Source organism: Lineus longissimus, chromosome 8 (assembly GCF_910592395.1).
Source record: "Lineus longissimus chromosome 8, tnLinLong1.2, whole genome shotgun sequence".
Taxonomy (NCBI): Eukaryota; Metazoa; Nemertea; class Pilidiophora; order Heteronemertea; family Lineidae; genus Lineus; species Lineus longissimus.
The window spans coordinates 20,313,855-20,331,841 of record NC_088315.1 but is presented as its reverse complement, the minus strand read 5'-3'; the positions used below and the strand labels follow the sequence as shown (position 1 = coordinate 20,331,841).

At 42.1% G+C, this 17,987-nt stretch overlaps 2 protein-coding genes across 2 annotated transcripts; both read right to left on the bottom strand.

Moving 5' to 3' along the window:
• Window positions 1-517: 517 nt before the first annotated feature.
• On the bottom strand, window positions 518-4,211 carry LOC135492269 (uncharacterized). The gene is made up of 2 exons (XM_064778624.1): window positions 3,209-4,211; window positions 518-2,582 (listed from the first exon to the last, which is right to left on the bottom strand). The coding sequence occupies exon 1, from the start codon at window positions 4,165-4,167 to the stop codon at window positions 3,217-3,219; it is 951 nt and encodes a 316-aa protein (XP_064634694.1). The 5' UTR covers window positions 4,168-4,211; the 3' UTR covers window positions 518-2,582; window positions 3,209-3,216.
• A 147-nt stretch (window positions 4,212-4,358) lies between these two features.
• Window positions 4,359-16,734, bottom strand: LOC135493021 (serine/threonine-protein phosphatase 6 regulatory ankyrin repeat subunit A-like). Its single transcript, XM_064779772.1, has 11 exons — window positions 16,669-16,734; window positions 9,765-10,558; window positions 9,444-9,659; window positions 9,147-9,362; window positions 8,791-8,966; window positions 7,959-8,259; window positions 7,402-7,580; window positions 7,068-7,302; window positions 6,375-6,590; window positions 4,681-6,095; window positions 4,359-4,394 (listed from the first exon to the last, which is right to left on the bottom strand). Exons 2-11 carry the CDS (start codon window positions 10,537-10,539, stop codon window positions 4,359-4,361), a joined length of 3,765 nt encoding a protein of 1,254 aa, XP_064635842.1. The 5' UTR covers window positions 10,540-10,558; window positions 16,669-16,734.
• Between the last annotated feature and the right edge of the window lie 1,253 nt (window positions 16,735-17,987).

Sequence of the window (17,987 nt, the reverse complement as noted above, 5' to 3'; positions counted from 1 at the left end):
TAACACCAGTGTTCACTCAGGTAGTGAACATCATTAAAGGGTATAACCCACACATATAATATAACACCAGTGTTCACTCAGGTAGTGAACATCATTAAAGGGTATAACCCACACATATAATATAACACCAGTGTTCACTCAGGTAGTGAACATTATTAAAGGGTATAACCCACACATATAATATAACACCAGTGTTCACTCAGGTAGTGAACATCATTAAAGGGTATAACCCACACATATAATATAACACCAGTGTTCACTCAGGTAGTGAACATTATTAAAGGGTATAACCCACACATATAATATAACACCAGTGTTCACTCAGGTAGTTAACATTATTAAAGGGTATAACCCACACATATAATATAACACCAGTGTTCACTCAGGTAGTGAACATTATTAAAGGGTATAACCCACATATATAATATAACAGCAGTGTTCACTCAGGTAGTGAACATTATTAAAAGGTATAACCCACACATATAATATAACACCAGTGTTCACTCAGGTAGTGAACATTTATTAAAGGGTATAACCCACACATATAATGAAAGTGATTGATTGCAACATCCAACTTCCTATTTTGTTAGGGAGTTTGAGAACAGCTTCTTTACGTATATTAATAAAACTCTGAAGAAACAGGCCTGATTTTGTGTACATGTCCATCCGTCTACGTACAAGTATCCGTGATAAGGCCCAGATATCAAACTCCCTATCACATACTCAAGATTCACCGATATAAGACCGTTTCTGAATATGTAAGCCAAGCCGCCATTGATATTATGCGCTTCGTCGTTCGATGCCATTTAACAGTAGGGAGTTTTCGCAAACGCCCCGAAACGTCAACGTGAACGCCTATCCCATTGTTCGAGTTAGTAAAAGGAGGTCGAACCATGAAATAGACATTCACGTGGGTGTTTTGGGGGATTTTCGTAAACTCCCTAATGTTCAATCGGGGTAAACAATACCTATGTGTCGCCTTTTCATCAATACCATAGTTAAGAGTTGAGAATGGTAGGCCCATAAGGATTGTACTTTAACATCAATACGATTTCGTTCATTGAAGATTCGTTGCCAATAGACATAGGCTAAAAGACAGGGAAATCGATTGACCATTTAAAACCACTGATCGAAGTATATAGTGGTTAGGTCGCAAGTGATTAGTTCATTCCAAAAGCCAACCACACACTGTCAATCGACCAACCATAACCTGAAGACGGACATGTTTGAGCCAATCAGGATGAAGGGACCTTGGCCTGCTTAATCATATTATACTGGGGGCGGTCATAAACCAAAATTAAGACAAAATTATTTCATTTGTACGCGATATCGCTCATGCATAACTAATTTTGGTTGTTGAATTCGCAGTTGATCTGGCAAATGGAAGGGGTGGCGGGTGATCACATAATACGCTGTTACCACTGCTGTCTGCCTAAACAACTGCAAAAGTCATCACCATGATTAGTTCGGCATCAGCGAAACTGTGTACGAATAGAATAATTTTTTCTTTGATTGGATACCCATATCCTGCCTCAAATTAATAAACTGGCCAGTCTTAGAACGGTGAGTCTAAAGTATGTCAAAATATCACTTACATGTAAAATGTCAAAATGTCTCTTAAAATTTCAAAATGTCAAAATGTCTTCTGCCTACTGGTAGGACAGGAATCAAAAGTCCTCCATCACAATTAATTGTAAAGCGTGCGTGGCGTCCAGAACTTATCCACGCTCTCCTAAATATTTTACAGAATGGGGCTGCCTTGTCGGCAATCTGGGATCGAGATCGGGTCAAAGGAAAAGTGTCAATGCAAATGTTGACTGAATTAAAGATATCAAAATCGATTGAATATCAAAGTTGTTGCCAGTATTTTAAACACTACGTGACATGATAAGTCTGCAGGAAATTATCAACATTTGATTTGTATCAACTTCCTCTCACCCTACCACGACCCAAAAAACAAACGAGAAACTCCCAAATCTCGTTCTTCCTAGGAATTGTAGGTGCACAAAATGGACTGTAAAATTTCAGAAATCATCTTAAATTAGGGGAAGGATCCATTCTTACCAAAATCAAAAATGTCTTTTTTTCAGAAGTGGTGAACTTTTGGACATCATCACCGATGTGTGTTCCCAAACTGGGAAAATCTGCAATTCTGCAATTGCATATCTGAATATCGGGGAAGTGTGAGAGGATCGCGGGGGGCCTGAAAAATATCAGAAGTTTTCTAAAATTTTACAATGCTTATTTTCCTTTGTACACTACACGACCCCTCACCATTCTCTCTCTTGAAGTCAATATAGCTGCTATTTTCATCCCCGTGTCATCTCAAGAACGAACTCCCTACCACTAGGCTTTGAAGGTCCTGACGAACTTGAGGCTTTCGTGGTCGAACCAAAGTCCAAGATATCCCGCCAGAGACCGCTTCCGACCGCTGCGCCTGTCGCGTCGGCCCAACTCGTACACATGCACTGTCGTGGTTTAAACTGGCCGGGCTGGGTGAGGCCGGGAAATAACCATAGATGTGGTTACACCGGGGCATCCGTCTTGCATACCAGGTGTTCTTCGGGATGAATATGGAAGTACTGGAAATCAATGTATTGATATCAGGCACATTGTACTTTTGAAAGCGATTACTCAATGCAGGCAGGTTGTATATTTCTTGCATGCTGGAGGGACAGACAACAGAAAGCAAGCCCAAGGACCATGTGACAGTATTTGATTCAGCTAAGTCAGGCAAGTCAAATCATTCTTCCTCCCTCCAAAATGACTGGCCGTGGAAACATTCTATTACTAGGTGGATTGTACGCCACAAACATTCTTATCGAAACAATGGGTATACATTTTTTTTAATTAATTGGGGGTTGTTCACTGTAATAACAGACCAGTAAAAGAATTCTTTCTACGCCGTGCTGCAATCAAGTATTGTACATATATGGTCTTCACATGTATACGTACTTGCTGTAGTTAGCGTAACTAACGCAATGGAACTCTCATAACGAGACTATGATAAAGTTCAAGCATGACATTAAATTCAAGGTCAACAAAATATTAGATTATAACTTGTAATGAATTCTAGAGGATCCATCATCAGGATAATCTCTTTCCTGCTATAATATACGACAACTCGCAGCATACAATGTACGAGAAGATGAGTGAATTATTATGTTTGAAGCTAATTATCTTCATTATGATTGACCCAGAGAGTTACCTTGCTCGCTATTCTAATCTGACGATGTAACAACCTATGTCAGGCTCGTCATCAGTAGCTTCCATCCCTGGCCCATCTTCCCTCGCGTCATCACCATGGTTCTCTCCACCACTCTCCAGGCGGGACATCCTACCAACGGTTGCCGTCATCAGCTTGGCGACTTGATGAGACTTGGCTATGTTGAGTTTCAAGCCTTCCAGCAGGTTGACGCTGGGCTGCCAGTAGAACGGTAGGTTGCCCTTGCCGAGGTAATCCTCAAGTTGGCTGTAGATTATGTAGACCATCTCTGGCAGGCTCCTGTTCGTCTCAAGGAAGTCGTTTATGTTGTGGAGGAAGACTGTCTTCAGGAGGTAGCTTGTTAGGAAGTGACTGACGAAATGTATGACACCGTCCTTGTCTTTAATCACAACGCCACATGCCATAGGCGACCTCAGACACTTTGCTGTGATGTATGCGTCTTTGATTCTTGGAGCCAAAGGTTTGATTGTAGCAGGTTCTAGATGAGAGAAGGAGATCCGGTACATTCTTTCTCTGTCTTCTTCAGGTAGCAACCGTCCGTACTCACTGTCCTTGTGTGGCGATTTCAGGACCAGCCTATACCCACTCTTCTTCAAGGTGTCCTCGTCCATTCGCCAGGTCTTCTTGATAGCATCGTCTGGCCAATCATCAACATGAAATATCGGTACTATGTCCACAGAGACAAGGAGACTGGATGATATATTTCCAAATTTTATTTTTGAAGGTTTATCATCGGGCCATCTGATAGTCACAGGAATACTGGCACTGCCTCCTCCAGCAACTGTTTGCGGAAGGATTTCTCCACTTTTTTTAGACTCTTTGGCTTTTGCTCTGGATTCTACGATTTTGCTTTCATCCTCATGGATTGCTTTACTTGATAAAAACCTCTTCTTAATTGTTTCAGTTTGTAAATACTTATACCCATGTGAGGTGTCAACCATTTCGTTTCGAGAGAGATGAGCGGAAGATGTTAATCTAAGGAAGTCCATTTCGTCACTCTTCCTCAAGGTGTCCTCGTCCATCTTCCATGTCTTCTTGATAGCATCGTCTGGCCAATCATCAACATGAAATATCGGTACTATATCCACAGAGATAAGGAGACTGGATGATACATTTTCAAACCTTCTGATAGTCACAGGAACACTGGCCCATCCTCTTCTAGCATCAGCTTGAGAAAAGATCTCTCCATTCCGTTGATAAACACAAACGTCCACCGTTTTTACCTCACTTTCAGATTCTTTTTTCTGTAGTGCATCATCGGTCCAACCATCTTGCCAATCATCGGGCCAATCATCTACAGGTAAGTTTGTTACTATATGCTCCGAGACAATGCGTTTTGAAGGTTTATCATCGGGCCATCTGATAGTCACAGGAACACTGGCCCATCCTCTTCTAGCATCAGCTTGAGAAAAGATGTCTCCAGTCCGTTGATAAATACAAACGTCCGCCGTTACCTCACTTTCAGATTCTTTTTTCTGTAGTGCATCATCGGACCAATCATCTTGCCAATCATCGAGCCAATCATCTACAGGTAAGGTTGTTATTATATGCTCTGAGACAATGCGTTTTGAAGGTTTATTATCGGGCCATCTGATAGTCACAGGAACACTGGCACCGCCTCCTCCAGCAACTGCCTGCGAAAGGATTTCTCCTCTTTTTTTAGACTCTTTGGCTTTTGCTCTGGATTCTACGCTTTCGCTTACAATCTCATGGATTGCTTTACTTGATAAAAACCTGTTCTTAAAGTTTCTAGCTTGTATATACTTATACCCATGTAAGGTGTCAACCACTTCGTTTCGAGAGAGATGATCGGAAAATGGTAATCTAAGGAAATCCATTTCGTCAGGCAGCTGAACCTTCGTGCCCTCAGCCGAACTTCCGCATAACTCTAAACCCTTAACAACCTCCTCCTCTTTTACAAACTTCATGACAGTTTCTGAAACACCACCCTCGATAATATTCACTCTGCCTAGTCCCGGTATACCTGATAGTTCTGATAGTTTGTGTTTATACTGGAGTGTAGCATCCTGGCCATTTAATCCCGACATGACGTAAGAGAGACCTTGTTCGGAGGAATGTCCTAATCGATTGCATGCTTGATAATCAACTTTTGATTGAAAGGGGAAGCATTCGTAAGCCCTCAGCCCATGGATGTTGGGTCGTTTGCAGTCAAGCCCAGCGATGATGAGATATTGATAGATATCTAGGCAACCGGACTCAGCTGCTAGTTGAAGTAGTCCTTTTCCATCTACACTGCAGTTGATGTCAGCTCCAAGCTGATGAAGTTGTCTAACTGTCCGAAAATGACCACCTGAAACTGCCTTGGCAATAGGAGACCACCCACTGGCATTGTGCAAATCCAATAACTTCCGTGTATCTCTGCTTCCCAAGTATTTCACGATATCGGCATGGCCACACGAAGCAGCAGAATACATAATATTCTCTGAAGTAAAGTTCAATATGGATGTATTTGCTCCACTATTTATTAGGAGTTGGACCACTGAGAGATGACCGTTTACGATTGCATTTTGCAATGGGGTATTTCCTTTCGAGTCACGGCTTTCTGAGGACATCTCGCGTCTCAGAAGATATTCAACGATCCGTCGTCTTCCAAATGTCGCACCGATATTTAATATCGATCCATAACTAGCACTTTTGGAACAAGCACCTTTTTCCAACAAAAGGTCTACAATTTCAACATTACTCGATTTAGCTGCGCAAACTATTGCAGTGTCGTTTTGATGGTTACTGTGTTCAATGATAGCACCCCCTTTAATTAAAAGATCCACCACATCCTTATGTCCTTCAGTCGAGGCGATGATAATTGGAGTATTCCCGATATTGTCTTTACATTCTATATTCGCCCCCGCTTTAATCAACAGATCCACCACCTCTTGGTGTCCATTAGTCGAGGCGATGATGATTGGAGTATTCCCCTTATTGTCTTTACATTCTATATTCGCCCCCGCTTTAATCAACAGATCCACCACCTCTTGGTGTCCTTTAATCAAGGCGAAGATGATTGGAGTATTCCCGCCATTGTCTTTACATTCTATATTCGCCCCCGCTTTAATCAACAGATCCACCACCTCTTGGTGTCCTTTAATCGAGGCGATGATGATTGGAGTATTCCCGTTATTGGCTTTACATTCTATATTCGCCCCCGCTTTAATCAACAGATCCACCACCTCTTGGTGTCCTTCTATCGAAACACACCCTAACGGAGTTCTTCCCTGATCGTTGACTTGTTCTATATTCGCCCCCGCTTTAATCAACAGATTCACCACCTCTTGGTGTCCTTCAATCGAGGCGAAGATGATTGGAGTATTCCCGTCATTGTCTTTACATTCTATATTCGCCCCCGCTTTAATCAACAGATTCACCACCTCTTGGTGTCCATTATTCGAGGCGATGATGATTGGAGTATTCCTGCCATTGTCTTTACATTCTATATTCGCCCCCGCTTTAATCAATAGATTCACCACCTCTTGGTGTCCTTTAATCGAGGCGATGATGATTGGAGTATACCCGTTATTGATTTTACATTCTATATTCGCCCCCGCTTTAATCAACAGATCCACCACCTCTTGGTGTCCATTAGTCGAGGCGATGATGATTGGAGTATTCCTGCCATTGTCTTTACATTCTATATTCGCCCCCGCTTTAATCAATAGATTCACCACCTCTTGGTGTCCTTTAATCGAGGCGATGATGATTGGAGTATTCCCGGCATTGTTTTTACATTCTATATTCGCCCCCGCTTTAATCAACAGATCCACCACCTCTTGGTGTCCAATACTAGAGGCGATGATGATTGGAGTATTCCCGCTATTGTCTTTACATTCTATATTCGCCCCCGCTTTAATCAACAGATCTACCACCTCTTGTTGTCCTTTAATCGAGGCGATGATGATTGGAGTATACCCGTTATTGTCTTTACATTCTATATTCGCCCCCGCTTTAATCAACAGATTCACCACCTCTTGATGTCCATTAGTCGAGGCGATGATGATTGGAGTATTCCCGCTATTGTCTTTACATTCTATATTCGCCCCCGCTTTAATCAACAGATCCACCACCTCTTGATGTCCATTAGTCGAGGCGATGATGATTGGAGTATTCCCGCTATTGTCTTTACATTCTATATTCGCCCCCGCTTTAATCAACAGATCTACCACCTCTTGTTGTCCTTTAATCGAGGCGATGATGATTGGAGTATACCCGTTATTGTCTTTACATTCTATATTCGCCCCCGCTTTAATCAACAGATCCACCACCTCTAGGTGTCCTTCAATCGAGGCGATGATGATTGGAGTATTCCCGCTATTGTCTTTACATTCTATATTCGCCCCCGCTTTAATCAACAGATCCACCACCTCTTGGTGTCCTTTAATCGAGGCGATGATGATTGGAGTATTCCCGTTATTGGCTTTACATTCTATATTCGCCCCCGCTTTAATCAACAGATCCACCACCTCTTGGTGTCCATTAATCGAGGCGATGATGATTGGAGTATACCCGTTATTGTCTTTACATTCTATATTCGCCCCCGCTTTAATCAACAGATCCACCACCTCTCGGTGTCCTTCTATCGAAACACACCCTAACGGAGTTCTTTCCTGATCTTTGACTTGTTCTATATTCGCCCCCGCTTTAATCAATAGATTCACCACCTCTTGGTGTCCTTTAATCGAGGCGATGATGATTGGAGTATTCCCGCTATTGTCTTTACATTCTATATTCGCCCCCGCTTTAATCAACAGATCCACCACCTCTTGGTGTCCTTTATACGAGGCGCTGATGATTGGAGTATTTCCGTTATTGTTTTTACTTTCTATATTCGCCCCCGCTTTAATCAACAGATCCACCACCTCTCGGTGTCCTTCTATCGAAACACACCCTAACGGAGTTCTTCCCTGATCGTTGACTTGTTCTATATTCGCCCCCGCTTTAATCAACAGATCCACTACCTCTTGGTGTCCTTTAATCGAGGCGATGATAATTGGAGTATTCCCGATATTGTCTTTACATTCTATATTCGCCCCCGCTTTAATCAACAGATCCACCACCTCTTGGTGTCCTTTAATCGAGGCGCTGATGATTGGAGTATTTCCGTTATTGTTTTTACATTCTATATTCGCCCCCGCTTTAATCAACAGATCCACCACCTCTTGGTGTCCTTTAATCGAGGCGATGATGATTGGAGTATACCCGTCATTGTCTTTACATTCTATATTCGCCCCCGCTTTAATCAATAGATCCACCACCTCTTGGTGTCCATTAATCGAGGCGATGATGATTGGAGTATTCCCGCCATTGTCTTTACATTCTATATTCGCCCCCGCTTTAATCAACAGATCCACCACCTCTTGGTGTCCTTCTATCGAAACACACCCTAACGGAGTTCTTCCCTGATCGTTGACTTGTTCTATATCCGCCCCCGCTTTAATCAACAGATCCACCACCTCTTGGTGTCCTTTAATCGAGGCGAAGAAGATTGGAGTATTCCCGCCATTGTCTTTACATTCTATATTCGCCCCCGCTTTAATCAACAGATCCACCACCTCTTGGTGTCCATTATTCGAGGCGAAGATGATTGGAGTGTTCCCGTTATTGGCTTTACATTCTATATTCGCCCCCGCTTTAATCAACAGATCCACCACCTCTTGGTGTCCTTCAATCGAGGCGATGATAATTGGAGTATCCCCGTCATTGTCTTTACATTCTATATTCGCCCCCGCTTTAATCAACAGATCCACTACCTCTTGGTGTCCTTTAATCGAGGCGATGATAATTGGAGTATTCCCGTTATTGGCTTTACATTCTATATTCGCCCCCGCTTTAATCAACAGATCCACCACCTCTCGGTGTCCATTAATCGAGGCGCTGATGATTGGAGTATACCCGTTATTGGCTTTACATTCTATATTCGCCCCCGCTTTAATCAACAGATCCACCACCTCTTGCTGTCCTTCTATCGAAACACACCCTAACGGAGTTCTTCCCTGATCGTTGACTTGTTCTATATTCGCCCCCGCTTTAATCAACAGATCCACCACCTCTTGGTGTCCATTAATCGAGGCGATGATAATTGGAGTATACCCGTCATTGTCTTTACATTCTATATTCGCCCCCGCTTTAATCAACAGATCCACCACCTCTCGGTGTCCATTAATCGAGGCGCTGATGATTGGAGTATTCCCGTTATTGGCTTTACATTCTATATTCGCCCCCGCTTTAATCAACAGATTCACCACCTCTTGGTGTCCTTCTATCGAAACACACCCTAACGGAGTTCTTCCCTGATCGTTGACTTGTTCTATATTCGCCCCCGCTTTAATCAACAGATCCACCACCTCTTGGTGTCCTTCAATCGAGGCGATGATAATTGGAGTATCCCCGTCATTGTCTTTACATTCTATATTCGCCCCCGCTTTAATCAACAGATCCACTACCTCTTGGTGTCCTTTAATCGAGGCGATGATAATTGGAGTATTCCCGTTATTGGCTTTACATTCTATATTCGCCCCCGCTTTAATCAACAGATCCACCACCTCTCGGTGTCCTTTAATCGAGGCGCTGATGATTGGAGTATTCCCGTTATTGGCTTTACATTCTATATTCGCCCCCGCTTTAATCAACAGATCCACCACCTCTTGGTGTCCTTTAATCGAGGCGCTGATGATTGGAGTATTCCCGTTATTGGCTTTACATTCTATATTCGCCCCCGCTTTAATCAACAGATTCACCACCTCTTGGTGTCCTTCTATCGAAACACACCCTAACGGAGTTCTTCCCTGATCGTTGACTTGTTCTATATTCGCCCCCGCTTTAATCAACAGATCCACCACCTCTTGGTGTCCATTAATCGAGGCGATGATAATTGGAGTATACCCGTCATTGTCTTTACATTCTATATTCGCCCCCGCTTTAATCAACAGATCCACCACCTCTCGGTGTCCATTAATCGAGGCGCTGATGATTGGAGTATTCCCGTTATTGGCTTTACATTCTATATTCGCCCCCGCTTTAATCAACAGATTCACCACCTCTTGGTGTCCTTCTATCGAAACACACCCTAACGGAGTTCTTCCCTGATCGTTGACTTGTTCTATATTCGCCCCCGCTTTAATCAACAGATCCACCACCTCTTGGTGTTCATTAATCGAGGCGATGATGATTGGAGTTAACATGTTCTCTTGATCATCTTTGCAATTCACGTCTACTCCAGTCCAGAGAAGGAATCTGACTATCCAATAATAACCGAATGCTGCTGCATCGATCAGAGCAAGTTGGGGCCATGTGGCTGGCATTCTGGACAGATCTCAGGAGCTGGAAATCAAAACATTTAAACAATATAATGCAGTCCATTCTCGGAAAATGCAGAGTTGAAGCATCTTCATATGCAGAGAATTGAAATGACATAATATTTGACACCTGCTAGGAGATAGTACCAATCTACCATAGCACTATATCAACAAGCACATGCGACTTTTATCACTTGATTGGACCAGTGCTTCACCGGGCGATTACAAGCTGACCTGCAAACGCGCCGCGAGATCTTTATGTCGCACAGAGCAAGATAAGAACCTCGATGAGGCCCAGTGCCAAATCTTTTGTAAAACGCTGTCTTGATGAACTAATTCACGCAGAAGCAGTGAGATAAGTTCAACCTCGAAAGAATCAAGGCTAATCAAATAACAAAAGCCCCCTATATTCAAAATTAGAACTGAGTGCTATCTCACCAATAGCTTGTTAAACATTCAATGTTTGGTATTATATAATACATATAAATCAATGCTACGTTACAGTCGAGTGTGTCTGAATCAAATATATGATACTGTTTTAACAGCAACCAATCGAATGAAGAACCTTAGGAATGATGGATTTTACAATGAAAAAATTAATAAACACGTCCCGAAGCCTCTTCATATCATTTACATGATGGGCGTATATACCTGACGCCTCAATGCCAATGCTATATCGCTTCGTATACCAGGTCCATAGGAGCTGGGCCTGGGAGGGCAGGTCGGGAAGAAAAACGGTACGGAACTCCGAAGTAAAATTCGAGCAACAACAGTGTTTTTCTACACTGAGAAGACACACAGAAATGCTCAGGTTGTTGCAGTCGCTCATCAATTGTTTCTTTTCCCTCCCAGTCGACTTCAGCAATCTCGGCATCTTCGTTTGTATCTCACATGCTTACAGGCATTCTTTGATGGGCTTACTAGAAAAAACGGTATGGTTCCGCCTTGATTTCAGCGGAACATACCGTTGATAAGTGGAGACCATTCATTATTCTTTTATCCAATTTCCTGTGAGCGCGGTTTTTAACTGGGAGTTTTGAACGGCCTGGTGGAAACCTAAGGCTGAAATAAGCTTCCATTGATAAATGTTAGCAGTCTCGAGTTCCCCTCGGGTAGTTGATTACTGTAGAACGGAAAATTTTCGCGGCATAAAATTTTCGCGAATGCCGAAAGATGGATATATTCGCGGCAGAATATTTTCGCGAATCAAAATATTTTACTAATGAAATTTATATTGTCTACTTTGACATAGAGATCTTAGTGAATAGGCGCTGCAGTTTGGGTGGCTATAGAATACTCAAATCCACTGTCAGCAGGTGTCATTGTGCCGGGTAATGAGGCCTGCTCAATATAGCACACAAAGATGGGTATTTATTACTAGTAATTATGCAATAGTCATTCAGTGTTTTTCTACACTTTGTATAATCAGGAGAGAATTGATTTGTTTTCGACCCTAGATTCTTTCACGCCCTTCCAGGCTCTTGATAGTGAACAAAAGGTATCTTTCCTTATGTCATACAACCAAGGTGATACTGAAATATGTAAATATGTTATCAACTTTATTACAACATGTCTCAATAAAAAAACACACTAATACCAATACTAGGACAAATCGATTCTCAGCTGACTTCCATTAATCATTATCATTGTCATATAATCATATCATCAGACCAGAAGCCTACTCTGTTTATTATCGTCCTAACCCATTTCCAATTTCACCAGTTTTATATATGTATTGTCCTGTGCTGTGTATGTGTATTTTTTATATTGCATTGTCTTATTGCCTTACTGGAGTTGATCACGTGAATAGTAGAATTTTAGCATGTAGACGAGCAGCGTTTGGCCTTTCTTCGAGCGGCTTGTGTTATCCAGGCCTATCAATTGAAACTAAGACCTTTCTTTGGAGATCTGTGTGCCAACCTACCTTAACTTCTGCTCTCGAATGCAGTACCCTGGACAATTCAGTGACTAAGTTAGAGAGTGCTCAGGGTACCCTTGTTAAGGACTTTTGTGGTATCTCCAAAAGATCACACCACACTAGACTTTTAGAAGCTCTGGATGTTTCAAAAGTTAAACCATTAGTTGATAGAAATTGTGCCAAATTATATAGAAACATTTTTAAAACTGACTCCCCCGCAAGGGATTTGAATGTAATTTTATTTGCTAAGTTTTTATCGGAAGGTATGGATTCCGTAAAGGGCACACTTTTATCAAAAACTCTTTCATGTGGTTTTAACCCATTAAAGCTGATGATGGGAGAGGCTGTCCCTCACCCTTTGGCCCCTCGCCGCGCGGAGGATGGTGCCGTTGACAGTCTGCGCTGTCTCCTGCGGAACGAGGGCTACGGGGTCAGGGACTCCCCCTCCCATCGCTTGGTCAAATTAATGCTTAGGCATTAACTGTGTATATGATACTGTGATTTTATGTATGTGTTCAGGCATCCTATTTATTACCGTAATTTGATGTACTATGTGTTCTTCATGTATATGGAGGTTTAATAAATAAATAAATAAATTGTAAGATCGAGCAATAAAATTTTACTCACTTACTTACTTACTAACTTACTTACTTACTTACTGACTTACATTCAAGAGGTGTGGAATTTGTGTTTGTTAGGGGTAATTATCATACGTGCTAATCGACAAGACTTTTCTTGAAATGGATATTTAGATGAGGTGTTTGTAAAGGTCGATTGTAAACCCCATACCGAACTGTGATACTCAACCGATCCATACTTGTATAGGGAACAGAAAATGTGGCGTAGGTGTTCCCAAACTTTTTGAGGGTAGTCCATGTTTAAGGAGATATTATGTGGAAATTTCAAGTGTTCGTTTACTTTTGACCGAGGTGTACATGTATGCAAAAAAAACAACAACACAGAGCAAACGCCTACGTGCGTAAACCTGTTTCACGTCAAGTTGTTCAAACTTGTACGATCATGCATCGCCTAAATAGACACACCTCAATCTGACTTATATCTGACATTATATAGCTCAATCTGACGGTTGACATGGTGTCCTATAAAGTAAAACAAATTCAAATACTGAAAAAACTCTCTTCCAAGTCTTGTTATAGTAGTCTGATCAACATTCCAGATTATGATCATCTTATCTATTGATTTCTTTGTCATATTTGACATCACACATACCAAGCATGACAGGTATATGCCGCCATTAAATTATCTTCATTGTAACAGTTTAAATAAATGTGACCCTTCAAACCAGGGCGCTTGGCAGGTTGATACGAACTGTTTATTCATTATCTATTGTCTGCCTTTTGTGAAATATGGCACATCAATTTTTTTCTTTTATCTCCTGGTGACATTTAGGCTCATCTTCTGTGCGATATGCGCCTGGTTTTGCTGTGACGGTCACAAATAGTCGAATGCAAATTTGTTCTGTTTTACAGTAAGTAGCCAACCCGGCAGCCAATGAGCTGCATAAGAAGTAATCACCAATTTAGTTATTTTACCACGTTCAGCTAGTCTAAACAAAGACTTGTGTCACGACTGGATCTCTTTAAACTGTAACCTTGATTCCAGGTAGTTACAACATACGCAGATGGTTTACATTTATATGGACTAAGAAAATTGACTTCCAGGTTGCTCGATGATCACGCAAATTAACTGTACATGCTGCAGGCCTCGAGTTCGTACACTCATGACATTACATGTGCTGATTTCTATCTGTATCCAGTGGTGTAAGAAGACTTTGACATGATACTGGATCCACTCGCCGATAAGATCCCAAGCCCGACAATCACCGATTTCTACTCCCGCCTCGATGGGTCGAGCCTAAACAACCGGACATAATGATAGGCCTTTCGCAGCCATAAAAGAGGTGGGATATCTTGTCTTGGGATATCTTGGCTGCGAAAGGCCTACTATTGTCGGCTGTTTAGGCTCGACCCATCGAGGCGGTGGTACAAATAGGGTATTGTCAGGCTTGGGATCTTATTGGTGAGTGGCTCAGTATACCTGACATGTGTCATTCCTGGAATGTTGATATAAACGCATGTCCTCTATGGGCCACCATAGGTGGTGGGATGGGTTCGGTTCGTTAAAGGGGATTTTGTTCCATGCCAGACACCATTTTGTGCCTAGTTCAGTCATCAAGGAGTGCTCCATATTCCGCTGAAGCGGAACCATACCTATTTTTCCAGTAAGCCTCCTTGGCGGACGGTAACCAGAAGTCCCGATGCCATTTTATGACTGTGAGCGCGCTATGTGAAACGAATTAAACATTGTTTAATTTTCCAAGCTATTTTTATGCTTCTTGCGCGGTACAGTGCCAAACATTATAGCCACCCATGAATGAAATGTGCGTACCACGGACTAATTAAAGCCGGGACGCACCCGCTGAAAAACACGGGAATTAGTTGTTTATGAGGTCAATCACTTTCTCCCGACCACAATGGCCTTCAAAAGCGTTGAACTAACCATTAGCTTCTTTACATGTATGCCGTTGCTAACCAACCCAACCTCTTCTATCCCAAAACCGATTCACCTGATGTGAACCCGATATGACCAGAATCTCGGCGAATACACGGTCTAGGCCTGCTATGTGTCGCTTTGCACTTAACAGGAGTGTTCGCGGAGATTTGAAGAGACAAGACCACTAATGAATATTCATAGGTCGAGGCCTATCAATTAGACGAGTGCATGTTTTTAACTCTCAAGTACATATTTGGAGAGGTATTGAAAAAATATTTGTTGTGGCAAGTCTACAGATATAAAGAAATTGTTTAATGAAAAAATTAATCTCGTATTTTGCTAATTTGGTAATAGGGGGCGTGTTTTGAGATTTTTCTGCCAGTTGGCTGAAAAGAGTGGAAATATCAATGTCTGTCTAATTTGTCGATTTATTAAAAAATTTCCGTGGTCAACTACCAGTTTATTTTTCACCATTTACTTGCCCGACTGTCCGGAATATCATATCAAAATTTCAGATTCACAACCCCGCGCAGTATCTGATGCGTCGCGGACAAACATTGACAATTTAACTGCTAAAAGGCTTAAAAAATCAATTGTGGCCTTGTCTCTGAAATTGGTTTGCTGGAAGGGGCGACATTTGGCGTCTTAGAAAGCTAACTTTAACTTGCCAAACTACGGTATACACCAATATTGTCCCTTTTAAAGCTGAACTGCATGCACAAAACCAGAGCACGCCATGCGGCAATAGTAAGAAATTCAAACGACCGAAAGGCCCTTCTGAATACGGCCTGAAACATGATAGACTTCCAATGCTTCGATGCGCTTGATTTCAAAAACCAGCAAGCTGTGGGACGATGCGGACCTTCGCAGAGAATTCTGGAAGTAAAAAAATAAAAAGGTCCTCTTATCGGGACTCGAACTCGAAACCTCTGGCTTTATTTGCCAACACTCCTATTCTCAAGGCCACTGGGCTGCTTGATAGGCTGGTGGTTTTATACGCGTTTATAGAATGTGCAAACATTTGTGTGTAATCTTTTTTCAATATCTTTGAGCGGCTTCCAGTGGGCAACTGCAGGAAGAAAGTCATTTTTTCTTTGCTGTGCGTGATTATGTATGCGGAGTCTACGTTTTCTCCCAGCAATGTTCACCTTTGTCTTGGTATCTTCTTCTATTACATGAAGTTGAGAAAATTTCTGGCTCATCTCTCAAACTAAAGCATAATCGCCATTCATATTAGATTTATTTGCTGGAAGAATTTCACAAGAAAGCCCCCCTAGCTCAGACGGTTAGAGCGTTCATAATATGACCCCGAGTTCCCGGGTTCGAATCCCTGGAGAACATTTTGATTTTTTTCTCTTCAATAATTCTCCGAGACTGTCCGCATCGTCCTGTGGCTTGCTGGTTTGTGAAATCAAGCGCATCGAAGCATTGGAGGTCTATCATGTTTCAGGTCGTATTCAGAAGGACCTTTCGATCGTTTGAATTTCTTACTATTGCCACATGGGGTGCTCTGGTTTTGTGCATGCAGTTCAGCTTGTTCAAACTCCGTACATCTGTACTTTGACATTAGGACAACCAATTGCATGAATATGACATAGTAGAAATGTATTCCTCCAAAGTTTCGGCCTCGAATGTAATTGTTTGATTGGGAATAATACGTAAGGTTTTCTAATGGGTAAAGTAAACAGAACAATATTAAATACCTTCTGATCGTATTTGAGTCCTCGATCGTGTTCAAGGCAATCCGTATCGTTCCAGTGACAGCATCTGCATAGGAAGAAGTAGTCTTATAGGTTTTTTGATTATACCCGGACTGCGGAAAGGTAGACACATTAACGCCTACTAGACGCAAGGGCCCAAAGCGCCGCGTAGCGGCAAAAAAACGAAGCTGGCGAAACATTTATAACGGGTCACCGTCACTTATTATTGGACTTATAGCGCATTTACGGGGTTGCAACTATTTTGCTTTATAGTGTCACCAGGAAAAAAAAGCATGCGACCTAACGCCGATCTATTTGTATATAAAGTGATAATTGGAAGGTATATAGTAGGAAATATCAATAAAATAATCATTCCATGTCGTCTTTTGAGGGCATTTTTGATTGTAAAAAATATATGTGTACGTCACCGGAGTCTCTGCAATGATAATTTTATCACAGCAGTCTCGCGCAAGTAGAAGTTCTTTACCTATTAGTTCGTCACTTATTAGTCTCAATGTCTGGCGCAAAGCCAGACGTTTTCCATTACGATTTCACTACGATGTTTGACAAGAAGGAGCAGTGCGCGAGATATGCTAATGAGCAGACTTCCCTCGCTTGAGTTTCGGAAGAATGTTCCATATCGCGCTAAGCTGACCACTGCTGACCATGACAGGCGTGCATTGGACTGGTACAGGTTGGAACTGAACATTGAATATGCTGGTGGTGACGCTTTCTGATGAGAAGTTGGTCGTGAATGATGCAGTATCCTTGGACTTGTCCACAGCATCGTTCAATCATTGCTCTCTGAGCTGCCTTGATTCTGTACTTACCCAAATACTAAGACCAAATGCCTGTTGACTGTGTTTTAAGAGAGACTGGCGCCATGCCTAGTCTCTCTTAAAGCACAGTCAACAGACACCAACCCCCTCAGACTCAGAAACCACAAACGCCCAACCCTTCCTGCTACCTTAATACTTCTGGGTCACGCACCTGTATTAAACCAATCAGCACGAAAATAGTTCAGTTTGAGATCAATGCGTGGTCTCACCATACCAGTTGAATTGTATTTTCCATTTCAGACATAATTTTTCTTAAATTGCGAATAGCCTAAGGTGTGTTTTAAATGAAGAAAATGATAAAGTTTCAGTCCAATTGGCTTACTTATGTGGTTTTGAGGCTGGTAGTGAAAATAATGACTCGCGGGTTAAAAGCCGTCAACCCCCCCCGCCTAACTTCAGACCCCCCCCCCCCCCCACCCTGAAATTATCATGCATAACGTGCAACGAAAATTTCTAGATTTGACAGGTTAGGATAGGTCTATT

Excerpts from the sequence above, each read along its gene's own strand:
- LOC135492269 (XM_064778624.1), bottom strand. The coding sequence starts at position 4,167 with ATGGTTGACACCTCACATGGGTATAAGTATTTACAAACTGAAACAATT.
- LOC135493021 (XM_064779772.1), bottom strand. The coding sequence starts at position 10,539 with ATGCCAGCCACATGGCCCCAACTTGCTCTGATCGATGCAGCAGCATTC. Across the intron at positions 7,303-7,401 it reads TTAAAGGACAACAAGAGGTG|GTGGATCTGTTGATTAAAGC; the intron begins GTAGATCTGTTG and ends CATCAAGAGGTG. Across the intron at positions 6,096-6,374 it reads AGCGGGGGCGAATATAGAAT|CGGGGGCGAATATAGAATGT; the intron begins GTAAAGCCAATA and ends TGTTGATTAAAG.